Here is a 21,706-nt window from a genome sequence, read left to right as displayed (position 1 = left end):
CATTTGTATCATTCATTGAGTGTTTGTTAATTTACTTAGAACATTGGTTAGAGCTGGAGAGTTTTTTTCAAGCTTTATTCAAAAGTAAGTGCTTAACTGCTTTATACGTAATAGAATTGTGAATGTGCCCCCGTTCTCTCTTTAGCACAACTTTTTCATCTGGATAACAATTGTGCTTAAAACTTACGCTTTATCCAAAAGAATGTCATGCTTAAAACTGTAGGTTAATTTTTTGAACTTGGAGCAGGTTGGCTGGGGAGTGGGGGTGGAGATGACAGTATGCGCAATGGTGGGGAGAGTTCCTTTCATCATTGTTTCACGCTGAAAGTTCAAAAGCTACAGTTTAAACAGGAGTATATCTTTATGCATTGTGCCCAAGATGGATTTGCCCTGATGGAAAGACCAAAGCTGTATATGCTTTCTTCTTTTTCTCAATGAATTTTTGAAACTTTTCATTAAAAAATTTCTCTTCCTCTCTCCTCCTCTCCCCTACTCTCCCTTTCTCTCTCAGTACACACACACACATACACACAGACACACACACACACTTCACCTCACCTTTATTGTTTTTGTCTACCCATTTGAGAGTAAACATCATTTTCAGGTAAGATTTGAGTCTGTATTTTATAGCTTACCTCACTGCCTCTAAACTGACCTCCTGATATTTATAATTTAAAAGTCTCAGCCTTTTGTTTTGAACTCTTGAATACATTGAATTTATTAATCATTTACAAATAATTATTGAATGTTTAGAACAGTTTCTGTAAATGTGCTTGTGGAATAAATATTCTTAGGAATTTCTGTTTAAATTGAGGAAAGCAATCATTATTTGAAAATATTTATATAAAACATGAACTATATTTGTTAATCGACAGAAAGAATAGTATAAGGTCCATATTGGCAACCCAATTGTCATTAATTTGTAGGAAACAAACTCTAAAGCAAGTACAATAATCAAATTATTTTTATCTGTGGTTCTAAACTTGTATATGTAAAAGAACCCTGAATGTTGTGGTATATTCTTTAAAGTAGGAAGAGTTTTTAACCTGCAGAAAATATGATTATATTATATAAACATAATGAAAACCAAAAGTAAAGTCATGTATACAATAAACAGAACATTTCACAGTAAGTATTATTGAATATTTTATCTTTTATTTAAAATGATTTTTCCTTTTATATTTATTTTTGTCATTTGACAGTGCTTTTGGTAGATAAGAAATAGGAGGTATCAAAACTTTATGAAAAAATCATAGAGGAAAGTCTTAAATTTAGAAAATTCTATTCTCCAGCTTGTTTTTCCTAGTAAATTAGAAAAAATATTGACATTTTAAGATTTTAATGGCATATCTTAATATTTTTTCCTGAAAGACAGTATGTGAAGGGATTCTTTGAGAACAGCTGATTTAGAGAATAACCAGTAAGTTAGATAACTATTTAATTTTAATAGTGAGTGGAGGATTCAAATATAATGGAATTCAGCATCTTATTCAGGAAATTGGAAAATTATAGATAGTTAAATGTCTATTTGTAAGCTATAATCAGTGTATCCCCTGGAAAGGAATTTTGATAGATTTCTATAAGTGCTACAGTAAGAGGAGTTATGGTGCTTTTGGTCCAAGTTTATCCACCTGTTTGATGGTCCGTCACCACTTTTAACTTTATAATTGTTGAAAGGATGGATAAAACTCTAAATGTCAACTAGAAGGAAAAAATTACTGTGGCAGCGAGAGTCTACATGGAATCCCTAAAAGATTTGTGTATTTGAGCACATAATGATGAAAATGCTTGTATGGTGACAAGCCTAGTAAAATTTAAAATGCAAATAATAAACTGGTGGAAATATATTTACAACCACTGTAAGAAAGAGTTAATAGCCAAAATACATAATAAGCACCTACAACTTAATAAGAAAAATAATCTGATAGAAAAATAAGTAAAGCATCTGATAACTTACAGAGGAAATGTAAATAATATATATGCAGCTATGAATGGTGCTCAGCATTGCTGAGGGTAAAAGAAATGAGCCCATTAAGGTTAGCAGAATTGAAAAAATTTTTAAATAAGCATGAGGGAGAACACACTTCATATGCTGTTTATAGGACTATAAAATGGTATAAGCTTTTGAAGGAAAATTTAATAGTATCTATTAGAATTATAAAATCTCATATTTCTTCAGTCAGTAACTTCAGTTCTAGGAATTTAAATCCAGGATTATTTCTAAGAGTGAGGAGAAAAGTGTGAACAAAGGTATTTATTATAGCATGGTTTATAGTAGGAAAAAATGCCAATTAGCTAGATTTAGTCATTCCACAATGTATATGTACTTGAAAACAACGTTTTCAAACAATGAGAGTAACATTCTGGTGGGAGAGAAGGGAAGGGGTTGTGGGACAGAGAGGAGGTTATACTTGAAAAGAATGTTTTCAAGTATACACAATAAGTACATAGAATTTTACCTGTCAATTTAAAGAAATAATAAAAAATAAATGTAAAAGTGTTGACAACATGATTGCCCCTCAGTAGGAATTGATTAGGTATATTATGGTACATTTGTAACCTCCTCTCTGTCCCCCAACCCCTTCCCTTCTCTCCCACCAGAATGTTACCCTCCTGAGGGAAGGGATTTTTGTCTTTTGTTTACTCATATATTCCCAGTGTCTACAATAGTGCCTGGCACATAATTCTTAAAAGACTTAATAGATAATTATTGAAAAAATAAATGAATGGTGCAACATTATTTTACTATTAAGGAAAACATACACACATATATACCCTCACTTAGAGAAATATTTATGATCTGTTGTAACATGGTGAAAAATGTCAAAATAATATTTGTGGTATGTTCTTATATTTGTAGAGAACAAGTTATATGTGTATATAAATGTATATGTATTTTAAAAATAGCTAACACATGTGTGTGTTTGTAGGATAGGAAATTATCTTACTAGTGTGTTTTAGTATAGGCACTCCATACCAGTCAGGTGATCATGGTGATATAGCAGAATTAAGAATGGAAATGGGGGCTTGGCGCAGGGGCCCACACCTATAATCCCAGTGCTTTGGGAGGCCGAGGCGGGCAGATTATGAGGTCAAGAAACCCTGCCTCTACTAAAAATACAAAAATTAGCTGCGTCTGGTGGTGCATGCCTGTAATCCCAGCTACTTGGGAGGCTGAGGCAGGAGAATCACTTGAACCCAGAAGGCGGACATTGCAGTGGGCTGAGATCGTGCCACTGTATTCCAGCCTGGCGACAGAGACTCTGTCTCAAAAATAAATAAATAAATAAATAAATAAATAAATAAATAAATAAATGAAATAAAAAGAATGGGAATGGCACAGTTTCATTCAGTGTTCTTGAAAATTGGGATTTAAACAGAAAAAAATATTGCTAATGGGATGGCTTTATAATCTTTGAGCCAGATACTGATGTTTCTCTGTAATTTCAACACAGAATGTTCAACCAGATGGGAATGATTTGTAAGATGGTTGGAGAAATTCTATTACACCTAAAATTATTTTCTTTTTTCTCCTCCTCCAACAGTGGTTACTTAATTTTACTGTACCCTTAAGATGTGGTTGAAAAAAGTTTGTCTTTTTTTTCTTTTTTTTTGAGATGAAGTCTCGCTCTATCACCAGACTGGAGTGCAGCGGCGCGATCTCGGCTCACTGTAGCCTCTGCCTCTCGGATTCAAGCGATTCTCCTGCCTCAGACTCCGGAGTAGCTGGGAATACAGGCCCGCGCCACCACGCCCAGCTAATTTTTGTATTTTTGGTAGAGACGGGGTTTCACTGTGTTGGCCAGGGTGGTCTCGATCGCCTGACCTCCTGATCAGCCCACCTTGGCCTCTCAAAGTGTTGGGATTACAGGCGTGAGCCACTGCGCCCAGCCTAGTTTGTCTTATTTCATTATGAAGCCAAGACTTAGAATAACTGGTAATTTTAGGGGGAAAAGGAACGTAGGATTATCTAATGAGCTATTCATACAATGGTTTAGGGTAGTCAGGTCTCTTAATTTACAGGCCAGCTTCCTTTATAACAGACTGTGCTGCTTCCAGAAGTATATGAGAGAAGATCAACTATGCTCATTTTCTGAGTTATTTATGAGTAGCTGGCAAAAGCCTTTTTACTTGCAGTTTTGTAGGAGTGACCTGACTTTTAGAATTCATGTGCTTAATAGGGCCAAAATTTATTGAGAAGTATGATAAAATCCTTGCATAAGCAAGACGTAGATATATGCCTTTAACCATGTTTTCTGATAACAAAAATAATTTATTTTGCTATAGAAAATTTGGAGGATCTAGATAAGTTTAAAAGATAAAATAAAAGTCACGTATATTCGTGAACACATAATTGACACATATGTTTTGGTATTTAGTTCTAGTTTTATTTCAAAAGACTTGCTAAGATACATTTACAAATTTTTCTATGGGATGTCAAAGTAAATGATTAACTGTAGTCTTTATTCACAGTTTGTAAAATGAATGAATGCATCTAAAGGAGTTCATAAATTGAAAAAGCTACAATGGCTTTCATATTATCATCCCTAAGTGCCTCAAATATTTACACATGCTTAATCTGACAATTGTTCATTGCTATTGTTTCTTTTATTGTAAGTTGAGATTTCACACAAAAATATTTCCCTTCTGAATGTTGGTTATGTTTAATCACTTTCTTATATCTTTACCAGAAATGTATTATGACTTTTGGATATTAAAAAATGTTAATACCTTCTTCTTAAAGATGTCTTTTGTGCAAAGTTAGTGCCTTTATTCTGAAGCATTCTCCATTTGCAGCTGTTCTACTTTGAGATAATAATGGCTTGATTATCCAGAGTTCGTTGTCAGTAGCAAAGGGGAATTAATATTCTTAGATAGAAATTAATGTTTCTCCTATCGTCTTTCCAATATCCTAAACATGAATTTTTTTCTATTGTGATAAAATATATTTTCCTAAAAATCTTCTCATTTGTGAGTTATCTTCTACTGTTTGAATTTGCCTTTTAATCCAAAAATTGTAAAATAAAAACATTTATGAATGTCTCTTCAGTTTTTGTTGATATTGAACAGTTTAACATATTTTAGGTATTTATAAAAGCGTAGACATAATTAAAATGCCATACATTTAAGAAGCTTTAAGGTATATCGATACAAAGTAAAATAAAACAGTACAAATTGATAGAATATTTTAATTAGAAATAGCAGAAAATAATTTTGCTTGGATTTCTTGACTGGCAGAGACTCTTTTAGGTTAAAGATGTTGATACTAATGATACTAAGTGGCAATTAATTAACAGCAACGTCATTTAGTGTTTGTTTACCTAGCCAAGTGGTCTGCTTAGTGACATATACATTATTTAAAAAAAGAAACCAAAAAACTCTTCTAGTTCTTAGAGTTCTAAGCTGGAACATTTGTATATAATGCTGTAAAGCGGCTTTTGTCTACTCCTGGATGATGCTATTATAGGACTTGAAATTACTGTAATCTAGATTTACCTCAAGAGTTCTAAGAAAATTGCACACTATGCTATGTAAACCATGTGTCCATTTTCTCCTGGATTTAGGTCTTTACAAGATTTGAAAGTTAGTACATTTCTTTGATTTCTATTTATTTTGTTCACCTTTTAGAAAAAATACTAGAATTTAGGCCTATTTAATATTAAAGTTGACGTTTAATTTTGAGTCACTGTTCTGTTCTTTAGTTCTTTCTATCCTAGTTTTAACAAGATTTCAAAAATATCCTGAGGTATTACTAATTTAAATCTGGCAATTATTTGTACTTAGAATTGTTTCATATGCTAGCAAAAATGCAAGAAATAACTTTTTTTTACCTAATTTGAGTAACATAATTTTATAACTATGAAATTGTCGCCAAGGGTTCAAAATGAAATACTCTAATAGGGAAGACAGATTTATGTTTAGGGCCTTTGTAGTTCCCCCTCCCCCCTTTAACTCATACCAAACTTGAAGCTTTCACACTCTTCCTTTGGGCAAATCCCTCAGAAGCAGAATGTTTCAATTTTACACATTTTGTGTCAATTTTCCAGACAGAAAAACAGCCTCTAGACATTAGACGTTTTCCTACGGAAAGGCAGTTTCCTTAGTTTTATTTGATTACTATAAGTTAGGTTCCTGCTGATCGCTTAGACTTTAGTGGTTACCTGACTATTTGACAAAAAACATTTCCTTTCCTTTATTTAACCTTTGACTTTTGAATGTAAAAGTTTTATCAGCTCTATAGTGGAAGTAGAAGTGTGGGGGAAGTCTTCTTACTACCACAAAATGGACTCATGACTTTATGTATATCTCTCTCTTTTGCCTTATGTCTTTACAGAAAATTAAGGAAATGATCTTACAATTAAATTTTAACTAATCTCCTGTACTTTGTTTTAAAATAATTGCTCATAATGTTTTACATTTATATATGTTGGCAAGACTACGAGAGTCACAGTTATTCTTTGTTAAGTTTTAAAAATTCAAGTGAAATGTCTTATTCACTTATTACAATATGTTGAGTAATTTTTTTTAACTTCCTAGGATTTTTGTGTTCTGTTGTAAGAATACAGACTTTGACTCACTTTGGGACTATAAAATTTAGTGAAAAACATTTTAACATTTTACCTTATTGATAATCAGTTAAAATGAATTGCTTTGAACATACATTGTTTGAAAATTCCCTAAGAAACCACAAAATAAAGACTTGAAAATAACATTTCTTACTCTAGCAACATAAGCTTATATAACTTAGTGTTTTTTACCTGTGTGTGTGTGTGTGTGTGTGTGTGTTTCAAAAGTTTTGGATATAATTTTCTTTTAAAAAATGATGTTATTTTTTGCCATATTAAATATATGGCAAAATGACTTAGAGTGTACATAGAGTATAGTTAAAATTGAGTATAATTAAAATTTAGGTCTAAATGACTTAAAGTGTATGCAGAGTATAGTTAAAATTGGAATTGCTGGACTAATTTGTATACCCTGGATCATTTTCTTGTCAGATAAGAAAGTGAGTAGTCAGTAGGATTTACTGTTGAGCAGTTGCTGCTTACCAGGAGTTATGAATTCGGTTACCTGTGTGGACCAGGTAAGGGACTCAAATGAGAGAAACCTGTTAGGTGCCTAACAATAGGAAGTTGGGGTATGTATGGTGATCTGAATTGTACACGTCATACTCAAAGACAGAAGCCACAACTCAGCCCTAGGCATTTGTTGCGCAGTGAAAAATGTGTGGCCAGTATTACCAGTTCTTTAGATTTTTAAGAGGAAGAAGAAGTCTGGATTTTTACAGTGAATTATCTCAGATTTGGAAGTTGGCAACTTATTTAATTAAAAAACAACACAGTGTTGACCAAACAAAATATGCCCTTAGGTTAGACGTAGCCTGCAAATAGCCAGTTAGCACTCTTTGCTGTAGATGTTGTTTATTTACAACAGAAAATGTCCTTGCTTTCTTGACGTTTCTAGGAGCAATGGCTACGTTATAGATTAGTTCCACTTTTATATGTGGTGTTTTTATTAAAAAGTATGAATGATATGTGTTCTTTAAAAGGAGAAAGTTATCACTGAGAGCCAGTATGTGTTTACAAAGAGAGCATTGTTTGTAACTAGACTTGGTTTAGTATGGTGATAGTACATACTGATGTATCAGGGAGTGCTGTGGTTGAAATTTGAATCTGTTCTAATATTTCACAAATTATGTATAGAGTGTTGGTTAGATGATATAATTATAAGTCTTTTGATTAGGTTAAATTTTCATACTTAGAATGTTGATAAATAATTGGTGTTATTTTGGGAGGCATCTTGAACACTTTTGCAAGCCATACCCTTTTCAAAATTTTTATTGACAGTGATGAACGTGGAAGCAATACCAAGCTAAAATTGTAAGGATTTACCAAAATGTTAGTTAAAAGAATCACATTGAATGGATCTTTATTTGCTGGGAAATTTGCCCCTATGAACAAACTGTAATTTAAAGGTCATAAAGGTAATGCTCTCGATATTAAATAAGCAGATGAATTTTGGAAGATAGAATTTGCTTCAGTGGATAGAACATATAGGCAGGCTGATTTAAGATTACAACAGAATGATTTTTGTCTCAGTTCATTTAGCTGCCTGAAATGCCTGGTCATTGAACATGTTTATTAAAAGGCTCGCTATATAGAAATACATGCCAAGATAGGGTGATAGACTGTCTGTGGCAGACTCCTGAGCATATATTACTCAGGTTGATTAGGGTTCTAATCCCAAGATTGCTATTACATAGCTTTGTGACCCTAGATACATTGCTTTATCTTAGTTTAGTCAAGTATGTATCAAAGCATTAGTGTAAGAATTAAATGAGATAGTACATATAAGTATCCAACAAACTGTCATTCATATAGTTACTCCTTAAGTAATATTACTTCCTGCACTTCCAATTGTTTTAACACATAAATTCTGTGATTCTTAGATTCTGCTCTCAACCCCCAGATGGATGTATAACTAACTAGTGAGTTATACTCCCCAAATAGAAATAATAAAGTATTTTGGGGCCTTAGAGATGACTATGAGAAATATCCCATAAGAGTAAAGCTTATTTCTAAACAGTATTAGTTTAATTTATTGATGAAGTCATAGCCTGGTACCAGGATGATATTCAATAAAACTTATTATTCTTGGTCATGTAAAAAACAGTAATAATTACGTAGATACCAAAATGCCTAGCACAAATAAAAATTGTTTAAATTTTTTAAAGTAACCTAAATATGGGTATATTAATCAATTATTTATTCAAAGACAAGGATATAATCTTACAGATAAATTATATTTATCTGTATAAATTAGCTTCTTAAGGAAAAATCTGGTTCTGATGTGCCTTCGCAATTTGACAGGAAATTAAATGGGGAAGATAATCAGTGAAAAACAATAATATAAAGTTCAGAAAACCAGAACATTGAAAGAAATGTTAAGAGTTTTTGGTCTAGAAAAGGAAAAAGATTATCTCACTTTCTAATAACATAATTATGATATATATGTAGATAGAGAAAAGTGTTGGTTTTATATATATATGTATTTTTGGTTTGTTTGTTTGTTTGTTTGTTTTTATAGTAGACCAGGAAAGAAAAATTCAGGTTACCAAAGGCCTCACTTTATTTAAATAAGGTGAAAATGACAATGTAAGCATTAATAGGTAGACATGCAGCCACCTACAATCAATACATTTGGCTTTATTTAAAACTCCTTGAGTTGGATAGAAATAGACCAGCACATTTTTTGAATAGATTAGGTCTCATCTTATCTGAATTTTTAGGTCGGAACTACAGTACACATTGAAATTGTCTGGAAATAGCAATTTCTTCGGGCTATTAAAAGTTGAAATGTGAGTTTGAAATGACTACAATTGAAACAATTGTGCTTTAAGGATTATGTGTCCTGGTAGAAGGAGATTTGGCATGAAAACTATTTCTTTGAGTTATCATGAATGCAGAAACTGTGGTGTACTGATTTTCATTATATTTAGATAATAATATAACAGTATTAGTAATTTTTAAGGGTTTTATTTGTAAGTGGAAGATATACATAGTGAAATAGCCATCTAAGCACTGGGGCTTGAAGAATTAAGTAATTTAAATAGGAAAATTGAGATTACCAATAGTAATTTCTAATGTCCAGATTCCTCAAAAGCTGTCACAGATGTGTCACACACCTGTCCAGATTTTTCCAGGCTTCCAGGCAAAGTTGTCAATATGCTTATTGTAAACACCCCGTTCTAGCATCTCCCTCCTAGAGCCTTCATCCTGTTTCAGTCTGAACTGGTTGCTCTCGAGGCCTTTGCACAACTGTTCTTCCTAGGTCTTAGATTTCTTGCCTCCTACATCTGTGTATTCCTTCTTTTACATCTCCTTTATTTTGTTTTAGCCATCCTTTAGGATGTCTTAGGAGGTGAAGTTTTGAGTCCTTGCCTGACTGAAAATGCTGTTAATCTGTCGTCACACTTTATTGATAGTTTGTCTGGACATAGAAGTCTTGAGTGTGAAGAATTTAACCTCTGTATTTTGAAGGCATTATCTTTTAAGTTTCATTATTGCTGTTGAGAGGTTTGATGACATTTTTGAACTTGATCCCTTTGTTACTTGTTTTGTCTGTTTGGAAACTCTTAGGCACTCTTCTATCCCTTGTTTTGGAATTTCACAGTGATACTCTGGTTTGGAACATTCTTTGTGCTGTTCATTCACTCATTCTTTCAGTCTGGAGACTCACGTCTGAAGTTCTGGGAAAATTTCCAGTAATTCTTTAAAAGAAACTTTCATTCATTTATTTCCTCTATTTTTTCTTTATGGAATGACTATAGCTACATGATAGTTGAGATTGATGGCCTGATAGTGTAATATTTTTTCTCTTATTATCTTTTTTGTTATGAGTGTAAATTATTATTATTTATTGTACTTTAATTTCTGGGATACATGTGCAGAACATACAGGTTTGTTACATTGGTATACACTTACCATGGTGGTTTGCTGCTACAAAGAGAATAAAATACCTAGGAATATAACTTACAAGGATTGTTTATCTTTTTATTCTAGTTTCTGGGAGATTTTCTGGAGTTATCATCTAAACTTTCTATTGATTTTAATTTTTTTCAGACTTTAGAATTTCTTAAAACTCTTTCTTCCTATCTAAAATTTTCTATTTTTACTTTTTAGAAAAGTTTAGTTTCATCTAATAGCCTCCTGCTCCTAATTCAGCTCTAAGGATATTAAATATAAGTTTTGGAGTTCTCTTCAGCTGTTTGTATTGTCTATGTTTTCTTGTAGTTCTTTTTATGTTGTTCAATATAAACATCATTTTGTATTTGTGTTTCCTCAAATATCTGGTGGTTGGCTATTAATTTGTATTCAAAAGGAAGGTATTAAACTGAATTGGAAACATTGCATGTGGGTTTCATTCCAAGAAAATAGGACTTCGAGGGCCTTTTTTCTTTGAGATACTGTTAAATCAGTGTTTCAGAACTCTGTGGGGAGCACTTCTGCTGGTCCTTTTCCTTTCTAATGGCATTTAGGTTTTGGTTTCCTTTCTTCTGCTGTTAGTTATCTGTCTGTTTACCCTATTTACAAAGTCATCCACCTGCATTGCTATTGTTTTTTCCTCCATTTTGCTTGTTTTCATTAATATATACCCTTTCTATTCATTTATTGTCATTTTATAGTTATTTCCAGAGGACACAGAGATAAATACATATAGTCAATATGTTAGATTTAACCAGAGTTGGGTAGATATTTTAAAGTATCATGTGAATTTTCATGTCATTACTTAGTATTTATAATTATAATTTTAAATAACTCTATAATTTTATGCTGAGTAAAGATACTGTAGTTTACCTAACGTCCTTTTTTATTACTACTTTCAGTTTCTGATTCAAAAGGCATCATTCATAGTCACTAACAAATCAGACATTATATGAAAAAAATCCTGTTAGAATCCTGTTTTCTACGTTCTACTTACTGATTTTTAAATTTTACATGTTATGTGTATGTACTATTAATCTGTGTACAATTATGTAGTAAAAGCATCACAATATTTTCTCTTAAAAGTACCATGTTAATGCTTTGAAGAAAAGTAATGAGTATTTGTCAATTGATAATTAACAACAATGTATTTTGTGATTTCCTCTTATTCTACATGAAAAGTGTACAGTTTAACATTAAAATCTTTAGACATTTAAAATATACTAATAGTTTAATTTTTAATAAGGAATGTAGATTTTGTTTTATATAAATGATTTTTAGATTTAATATTTAGCTATCATAAAAATTATACTTTTATCTAGTACAATGAATTAAATTTTGAATTATGTTTGGTTTTGATATATAAGCCATTTAAAATCTTTTGTAATTTTTAGAATAGTCTTTTTGATATTTGTATTGAGTTATTTTGAAATTTGCCATCATTCTTAAACATCATTTCTGAAGAAATGAAAAACACATAGTTCTGTTGTATTATATACTCCAGCAACATTTTAAAAGGAGATATTTTTAATCTTTTGTTTTAAAAGCTTTTTAAAATTAGTTTTTATGTGATTTTTTTTTACAATGGTTAATTTTTATCCTATGCATGCTTTTATTGAATACCATGAAAATAATTTTAGCTATTGCTGATATAAAATAGAAGTATGTAATGAACAACTTTTTAAATAGAACTCTGGATTCTGATTTGTTTTACGAAAACTAGTAATAAATAATATGTAAAACTTCGCTGAAAAAGTAAAGAAAATGGGTATAGTTCTTTTTTGACCTCAGGATTAACCTGTTTGAATTAATATGAATTAAATGTTTATGTTGTCTGTTTTCTGATTCTGAATTTTATGTATATACATTTTAAAATAATTCTTTTACAGTTACCTTCCCTGGTTTGAAGTGTATTACAAGCTTCTAAATACTCTTGCAGATTACTTGGCTAAGGAACTGGTAAGCTATTTTTTCCCCATTTTTAAATTGTGGTAAAATATTTATAAAACAAAACTTACCATTTTAACCATTTTTAAGTGTAAAGTTTTGTGACATTAAGTACATTAATGCTGATCTGCAATCATCAATAAAATACATCCTTTTTTCCTTGCCTGTCTAAAACTCTGTCTGTACCCATTAAACAATATCTACTTATTCCTCCCCAACCCTCACCATCCATGGCAACCACTGTTGTATTATCTGTATGAATTTGAATACCCTCTGTATCTCATATAAGTGGACTCACACAGTATTTGTCCTTATGTGCCAAGTGACTGGCTTATTTCATTTAACATAATGTCTTCAAGATTCATCTATGTTGTAGCATGTGTCAGATTTTTTTTCTTTTTGAGACTGAGTATGAATACACCAGTTGTTCATTCATTCTTCTGTCAGTGGTCACTGGGGGTGCTTCCTCTACTTTTTGGCTATTGTGAATAATACAGCTATGAAAATGTTTGTACAAATAATGTTCCAGCCTTTGAGTTCAATTCTTTTGGGTAGATACCTAAAAGTGGAATTACTAGGTAGTATGGTAATTCTGCGTTTAATTTTTTGAGGAATCATGAGAGCATTTTTCCACAGTGGTCACACTATTTTGCATTCCCATCAGTAACGTACAAGGGTTCCGTTTTCCTCACAATCTTGCCAATACTTGTTCTTTTCTTTTCTTTTTTGTTTAATAGCGTCATAATATGTGTGCAAAGTGGTGTATTATGGTTTTAATTTGCATTTCCTTAATGATTAGTAACACTGGACATTTACTTGCCATTTTTATATCTTCTTTGGAGAAGGTCTTTAATTGTGCAGACAGAAAATTACAACCCAGGGTAAATGCTCTGGGGACACAACAAGCATCACCTAAGTCAACCTGGAGAGTCAGGAAAAGTCTCTAGAGGAGTACTTGTTGGAAGTCTTCTATCTCTGTGTCTCCAATAGCAAATAGGTATTGAGTCAAAAGTTGTAGAAGGTCTATTCAAGTCCTTTGCCCATTTTAAAATCATGTTGCGTTTTTTGTTGATGAATTGTAGGAGTTCTTCATATAGTCAGATATTCATTTCTTATTAGATAGATGATTTGTGAGTATTCTATCCCAATCCATGGTTTGCCTGCCCTTTTATTCTTTTGATAGTGTTACTTGATGCACAAAAGTTTTTAATTTTAATGAAGTCCAATTTATCTGCTTTTTCTTTTGTTACCTGTGTTTTTGGTGTCATATCCAAGAAATCTTTTCCAAATTCAGTGTTTCAAAGCTTTCTTCATATGTTTTCTTCTAAGAATTTTATAGTTTTAGCTCTCAATAAAAGTCTGTATGCTTTTTTTTCTTAAAAATAGAAATAAAAGCTGAAGTTTGCTTTTGAATGAACAAACTTCTCTGGGATAATGATTTAAAAATTTTTTCCCTTAATCTTTGATTCTAAAAAAAATTTTTTTTGGAGACAGAGTCTTGCTCTGTTGCCCAGAGCTGGAGCGCTGTGGTGCAATCATCAGTCACTGCAGCTTCAGTCTCCTAGGATCAAGCAATCTACTCACTTCATTCTTTCAGTTAGCTGGAACTATGGGTGGGTGCCACCACAAATAGCTAATTTTTAAATTGTTTTGTACAGATAGATTCTCACTATGTTGCTTAGGCTGGTCTCAAATTCTTGGCCTCAAGGGATCTTCCTGCCTCTGCTTCCCATCTACCAAGCCTAGCCATTCTTTGATGTTTTTAACAAGAGCTAATTTACTAAAATATTAGCTATGCTATTTGATACAATTTAATTGAAATAAAATATGTTTTTAAAATTCTTTATAATTGTCTATTATCTATTAATTTTTACATTTAGGGTGTGCTTTCCATTCACTTGTTATCTGTTTAAATTCTTATATGGTACTCTGTCACTCTTGACATTGTGTTTTTCTTGATTTCCCTGACATTGTCTCTTCTTCGTTTTACTTATGTCCTCAGCTTCTCTCTTGGGCCTTTTTTCTCCATCTACACCTAAAATTTTGATGTTATTTATGTTATATTCTTGATTCTCTTTTCTCTAGGTACTATTTATGGGTATTTCAGACACACTCTTTGTCTGCATACCACTCTTTTCTGTTTAAGATGAACTTTCTGGAAGCTGATGTTATTCCACTGCTTACAATCGCTTCATAGTCTCCTCTTTTTCTTAGAATAAAATTTAAACTTGTTTGCAGCATGACGTATAATAACTTTATGATCTGGCATCTGACCTTCTCTTTGGATTAATCTACTCCCGCTCATCTGCTGCACATAATGTACTAATTATTTTGAGCCACTTAAATTTCCCAGAACATAGCTCTATACAGTTGTCTGTCAAGATTACAAACCACTCACTAATTGCTACTGGTAGAATACTCGTCTTTTAAGAGTTAATGTAACTATCTTTTGAAACAAACCTAATGTCAGCACAGGTACTTCTCTAGAGACTTTTCCTGACTCTCCAGGTTAAGTTAGGTGATACTTCTGTAGGTTTCCAGAGCATTTACACTGGGTTGTAACTGTGTCTGCACAACTAAAGTAATAATTGAGAGATGGAACTGTCCTATCTCTGTGTCTCCCATAGCAAATAGATGTTGAGTCAAAAGGTGTAGAATAAGTAAAAATAAGTTAGAAAGTTTCAAATATTCAGTTTTTGGATCTCCATTTTATAATTGTAGAAACTAATATCCAGCTATTGTGACTTTTTTGTTCACTGGATTCTGTATGCCAGTGCTTTAAAGGCAATCATCGACAAAATTGTTGATGGAATTTTTAAAATAGGAATGTAGTAAGACAGAATGTTATTTTCCTCACCCTAAATTTTTCCATAGGAAAAGCTTATTTTCAGCTTTTCAGTATACAATCATTTATTTCTTTACATCATTTTAAAAGTTCTATTGACTGAATCTGGAGCAAAATATCCTCCTGGGCATAGTATTTTGAGTTTTTATTTAATTTTTAAAAATTATATAGCCTTGATAGATACAGTTCAATTAAAATGGTATAGACATTTCTGTCTGCCCAGTATGGTGAAACAGGCACTATGTTAAACATGGATACAGACTATATTTGAAAATAAGCTTGTAAGAATAAAAATTAATGGTTTTAATAAATCAGCTGAAATCCTTCATTTGCCTTAAGTGGTGGTGGTCCCAAATAAAGGTGAGTGTGGTCACCTTAGAATTAAAATCTTTATAAATGTTCCCAGGAAGCTTAATGCAGTATTGGTAGTACAAATGTAACTGGACTTTTGGCAATGTGGTTTGAACCCTGAAATCCTGGATTTAAATTCTACTTTTTTTTTTTTTTTTTTTTTTTTTGAGACAGAGTCATGCTCTATCCCCTAGGCTGAAGTGCAGTGGTACAATCTCATCTCACTGCAACCTCCACCTCCTGGGTTCAAGCGATTCTTCTGCCTCACTCTCCCAAGTAGCTGGGACTACAGGCATGCACCACCACGCCTGGCTAATTTTTATATTTTTAGTAGAGACAGAGTTTCACTGTATTGGCCAGGCTGATCTCAAACTCCTGACCTCTTGATCCACCCACCTTGGCCCGCCAATTTGCTGAGGATTACAGGTGGGAGCCACCACTCCCGGCCTAAGTTTTATTTTCTAATACCCTTGTGACTTTGATTTAATACCCTTGTGATTCTAATACCCTTGTGACTTTGTACAGTGTTTATAAGTCAGATAATCAGTTCTGTCACTTGGAAAGTAAGGGAGGTATTATTTATATAAATAGGGTTTAAATGTGTTATTAATAAATTAAGGTAGTCCTTTTACTCTTCTAAATTTGTCAACCAAATTTTTTATAACGTAATTGCAAGTTTTAATGTTTGTCAGAAGTCTAGTTGTTTACGTGTATGTGTTCATGCATGTAAATATTTTTCTCTATGTATTTGATTGCTTAATTCTATGAAGTATATGTTAACATCATTTTACAGTTGAATAATTTTATGTTGAAGCTGTGCAGTCATTCACTTGCCTAAGAACATAAAACTGGAAATACAACTATTTATTTTTTTGCAATCAAAAGTCAAAACCAGAATTCTGGTTAAATTATTCATGATAATTTCTTGTTCTTTGTTTTTGTGAATGTACATGTGGAATTCACATTAATTATATTACTTGTCCAAATTTTGAATACTTTTCCTTTATTTAGTAACTTTTAGTAACTCTTACTGATAAATTATTACTATCTCCATACTGTGTATCATTTTTTTTCCCTGATGCCATCAGTAATACTGGAATATGTAAAAGAAAATAGCTATAAGCAAATTTATATGATTTTGGCTTTCTGAGAAGAAGAAATAGGGGAGGTTCCATTTGTGTTCCTTAGAGGAAGAAATATTACAAGTTTATAGCATTAATTAAACCAAAAGTAAATCTGGAATTGTAGTACTTTTTTCTGTTCATTTCTAATTCACTGCCATGGGTTATTTAAATAACGTTTACAGTTCAAGTTATCCTTACCTGATCAATGTAAGAGAGTGCAACAGATTTTTAAAAACTAGTCTAAAAATTTTTGTACCTGTAGGAATTTTGTATAAACAGAGTATCAATATGTTCCACAATTTTCTATGGTGCACTTCATTGTTTAACAGCCCAAGAGATAAATTGTTTATTTCGCAGTCCTTCTACAAGGTAATTCTAAGACATAACCATATGAGTCTTTTTTACAAAGGTGATTGGTATTATCTACAGTATTCTCTGATACATTTTGTTGTTTAAATGATCAAGAGATAAATTGTTTATGGCTTTTCATGTTATTCTGAAGAGTATTTCAAATAGGTAGTTTTGAATGAATACTTTTGAAAGTAGTTACAGAGATCTGATTTATTAAGTTTTGGTATAAATGGATAGACAAGGCATAAGAAAGATCGTGAGAAGTCTAAGTCTCATATCCAAACTTACTAAAATTGCTAACTTCTCTGAACAATTGCCTTTTCCTTTGATTTATTCTCTCCAACATGAAAATAGAGAATAAGGATAATTATGTCTATAAAAATCTTTGTATATTTATTACTGGATTTGTAGTGTGTGATGCAGAAAAATTGAGGGTGCACATCAAGGCACATTATTATTATACAAATCCTATGAAGTACATTTGCTCTATGTTTTATTTAATCCCATTTATTGTGCATCAAGTAGTGACCAGTAGCAATGTAGAAAAGAAATATTTAGAATAACCTGTATATTCCATTTTAGTGCAATAATCTTACTTAAATTGTTTCTATTCCTTAAAAATTGCTTTGGGATTTTAAAATGAAAATGGAAAATGAGAGTACTCTGTGATCTGATAAAAAGTTGTATTACTATTTTTATTCAATCCCGTTGTTCTTACTGGATTTAATGATTTAGATAATTTCCTTTTATAGCATTAGTATATTTTGTAATAACTAAGTTTTTCAAATACACATTTATACTAAATATAAATATTGCCATTTTTCTTCTGGATAAAGGAATTTAAATATGTTTTCATATTTATTAGACTCACATATTTCAATTTCAGTTATTTGAAATGTTTCTGTGGAAAACATTTATATAAAATATGTCAAATATGAAAAGCCACAGTAGACTATTTTATCAAGTAGTTTTAATTGCAGTTGCTTGGTATATGTTTTATTTATAAAATGTACTTTTTCTTTTGCCCTAGGAAAATGATTTGAATGAAACTCTCAAATCACTGTATAACCACCCAGTACCAAAGGCAAATACTCCTGTAAATTTGAGTGTGGTAAGTATTCAATCAGTAATTGTTTTTGGGAGTCATAGCTATGTCTCAATTTCGTTAAGAGCATGTGAACCTTCAGGCAATTCTTTGCCAAGTCATCTCTGCTTCCAGGAAAACTTCATTGCTAGTACTAACATAACAAGGTGATAATATTGTGTATTTTTAACGTGCTGTAACTATCATAACTTGATATATTGGGTGTGTATTTTTATAATTTGGTTAAATTATTGAATTTAAAAAATTTTATTATAAACTAAAAGTGACCGAATCTATGAGGATATTTCACTTCTAAGAAACATTGATTTGGCTGGGCACGGTGGTTCACGCCTGTAATCCCAGCACTTTGAGAGGCCGAGGCGAGTGGATCACGAGGTCAGGAGATTGAGACCATCCTGGCTAACACGGTGAAACCGCGTCTCTACTAAAAATACAAAAAATTAGCCAGGCGTGGTGGCGGGCGCCTGTAGTCTCAGCCACTCGGGAGGCTGAGGCAGGAGAATGGCGTGAACCTGGGAGGTGGAGCTTGCAGTGAGCCGAGATCGCACCACTGCACCACTGCACTCCAGCCTGGCTCCATCTCAAAACAAAGAAAAAAAAGAAACATTGATTTTCAGGTGAAATTTGTGCATAATAAAGGAATATACGCACATGCTTAATAACCCTCCTAAAATGAAAACAGTACTTAGTAAGAATAGAAAATGACATATAACATATAAATATGTGACAAAAATTCTGGGTGAAAAGTTTCATCTTCTATCTCTATACATTAATGTATCTTCTGGTATTATCACAAACTACTGGAAATATGATTGAATTGCTGTTTGTCAGACAGCAAGCCTGAGACGGGATTTATTGTACTATTGAAACTTTTTAACGAAGTGTACCATCTGTATATAAAAACACTGACGTTTTGGGAGTTTTTGTAAATGCCCAAAGTTCAAGATAATAAAATATGGATGTTTTTATTAATTTTCTTCATGGATTTGGCATATGGGCTAGACTATTAAAATTTATATTAATTTTTTTCTTCTAAAATAAAAAACTTTTCTTAATAAAGAAGAAAAGTATAATGTTGCAAGAGAAAATGAGAGAAAAGCTAACTCAAAGTATATATAATAATAAGTCTTCTGTGTTTTTATGAGACAGGGAAGTTGTTATATTTTCTTTGGTAATAGCTTTCCTCTTTTTAAAAATTAATTAATTTTTAAATTTTTCCCTAAGTTATTGGGGTCCAGGTGGTATTTGGTTACATGAGTAAGTTCTTTAGTGGTGGTTTGTGATATTTTGGTGCACCCATCACCCTAGCAGTGTACACTACACCATATTTGTAGCCTTTATCCCTCACCCTCCCTCCCACTCTTCCCCTCAAGTCCCCAAAGTCCATTATTTCATTCTTATGCTTTTGCATCCTCATATCTTAGCTTCCACATATCATTGAGAACATACATGTTTGGTTTTCCATTCCTGAGGTACTTCACTTAAAATAATAGTCTCCAGTCTCATCCAGGTCGCTACAAATGCTGTTAATTCATTCCTTTTTATGGCTGAGTAGTATCACAGTTTCTTTATCCACTTGTTGATTGCTGAACATTTGGGTTGATTGCACGATTTTGCAGTTGTGAATTGTGCTGCTATAAACATGCGTGTGCAAGTATCTTTTTCATTTAGTGACCTTTTTCCTCTTGATAGATACCCAGCACTGGGATTGCTAGATCAAATGGTAGTTCTACTTTTAGTTCTGGAAGGAATCTCAACACTGTTTTCCATAGTGGCTGTACTAGTTTATATTCCCCCCAGCAGTGTAGAAGTGTTCTCTGATCACTGCATCCAGGCCAACATCTATTATTGACGCAGATGCAGTGATCAGATGATCAGTTTAATATTTGTTTAGTAGATGTGTGAGGATCATATTTTGGGATAACTACATGTTTAAGGAGTTTTAAACGTTGAAAAATTATGTTTTATTGCTGTTTGCTAAATAATGTGGTGGCTGATGTTTACAGAAGTATTTTGATTTTTTGATTATGGCCTTTCTTGCAAAAGTAGGGTGGCATCACATTGTGGTTTTGATTTGCATTTCCCTGATTCATTAGTGATGTTGAGCTTTTTTTTCCATATGTTTCTTGGTCGTTTGAATATCTTCTTTTGAGAATTGTCTATTCATGTCCTTAGCTCACTTTTTAATGGGATTGTTTCTTCTTACTGATTTGTTTGAATTCATTGTAGATTCTCGACAATAGTCCTTTGTCAGATGTATAGACTGTGAAAATTTTCTCCCATTCTGTGTGTTGTCTGTTTACTCTGCTTACTGCACCTTTTGCCCTGCAAAAGCTCTTTAGTTTAATTAAGTCCAAACTATTTATCTTTATTTGTATTGCATTTGTTTTTGGTTTCTTGGTCATGAAATCCTTGCCTAAGCCAATGTCTAGAAGGGTTTTTCCAATGTTATATTCTAGAATTTTTATAGTTTCAGATCTTAGATTTAAGTCCTTAATCCATCTTGAATTGGTTTTTGTATAAGCTGAGAGACGAGGATCCAGTTTCATTCTCCTACATGTGGCTAGCCAATTATCTCAGCATCATTTGTTGAAAAGGGTGTCATTTCTCTACTTTATGTTTTTGTCTGCTTTGTCAAAGATCAGTTGGCTGTTAGTATTTGGGTTTATTTCTGGGTTCTCTATTCTGTTCTATTGGTCCATGTGTCTTACTCAAATTTCATCCTGTGATTTCATGTCATAGTAGTGTTCTCTTACATTATTCCATTCTTTAACCACTACTATTTTGTAGTAGACTAAGGTGGTTAGCACCTTAGTTCTGTTGCTTAGTACTTCAAAGAGTTCTTAGTCTAGAGCCTCTCCTTCCAGTCCTTTCTACAAAAGACTGTCAGATTACACTTAGTTAAACTATATAAAGTCCCCTGCTGAAAACCTTTTGTAGCTTCCCCTTTTCTATAAAAGTTGTCCAAACTTTGGCCATGCTTTCAGGACCATCCATTTCTTAGATTCAATCCAACTTTCAATTTTCCCCCTGTATTCTGGTCACGTTGTTTTGTTCAGCTTCTTGAATGAACATCATGCTTTCCTTTTGGACTAAAGCCTCTTTGTTGACTGTGTTGTTAGTCTAGAACTTGCTCAGTCTTCAACTTTGTGAAACCTCTTGTCATACAACTTAACGTGTTTTTTCTTTCCTGTGACCCTCTCTGCTGCTTTATGTCTGCATCTTCTTTTGTTGCACACTGTCAAAGTGGAAAGGTTTAATAGTCATTTGTAGACTGGGTGATAAAAAGCTAAGAATAACCTAGAATTTTTAACCCAAATTTGAGAGTCAGCAGCGGACATAGTTGTAGCTATTTGAAGGATAAAATATAGAAGAGCGTAGAACAGAGGCTAAGTTCTAATTGCCCAGATAGGCTATAGGGAAAAAGAAAGGAGATCCAGTGAAAGAACTGGGGGAAAGAGCAGTTAAGAAGAAACTTAGACTTACAGGTCACTGACAC

General features: G+C 32.5%; 1 protein-coding gene across 12 annotated transcripts in view; it reads left to right on the top strand.

Moving 5' to 3' along the window:
* The window catches only part of LOC105484665 (DENN domain containing 1B), a 321,512-nt gene that overhangs the window by 107,865 nt on the left and 191,941 nt on the right, over positions 1–21,706 (top strand). For all 12 annotated transcript variants that reach the window (XR_011612370.1, XR_011612369.1, XR_989127.3 and 9 more), the window contains 2 exons: positions 12,374–12,443; positions 18,133–18,213. Coding sequence is in view for 8 of the 12 variants with exons in the window: in XM_011746499.3 (XP_011744801.2) it covers positions 12,374–12,443; positions 18,133–18,213 (151 nt within the window). In the remaining 4 variants the exon portion in view is untranslated. The remainder of the gene's footprint in view (positions 1–12,373; positions 12,444–18,132; positions 18,214–21,706) is intronic.

Source organism: Macaca nemestrina, chromosome 1 (assembly GCF_043159975.1).
Source record: "Macaca nemestrina isolate mMacNem1 chromosome 1, mMacNem.hap1, whole genome shotgun sequence".
Classification (NCBI taxonomy): Eukaryota; Metazoa; Chordata; class Mammalia; order Primates; family Cercopithecidae; genus Macaca; species Macaca nemestrina.
This window is presented reverse-complemented; position numbering and strand designations above follow the sequence as displayed.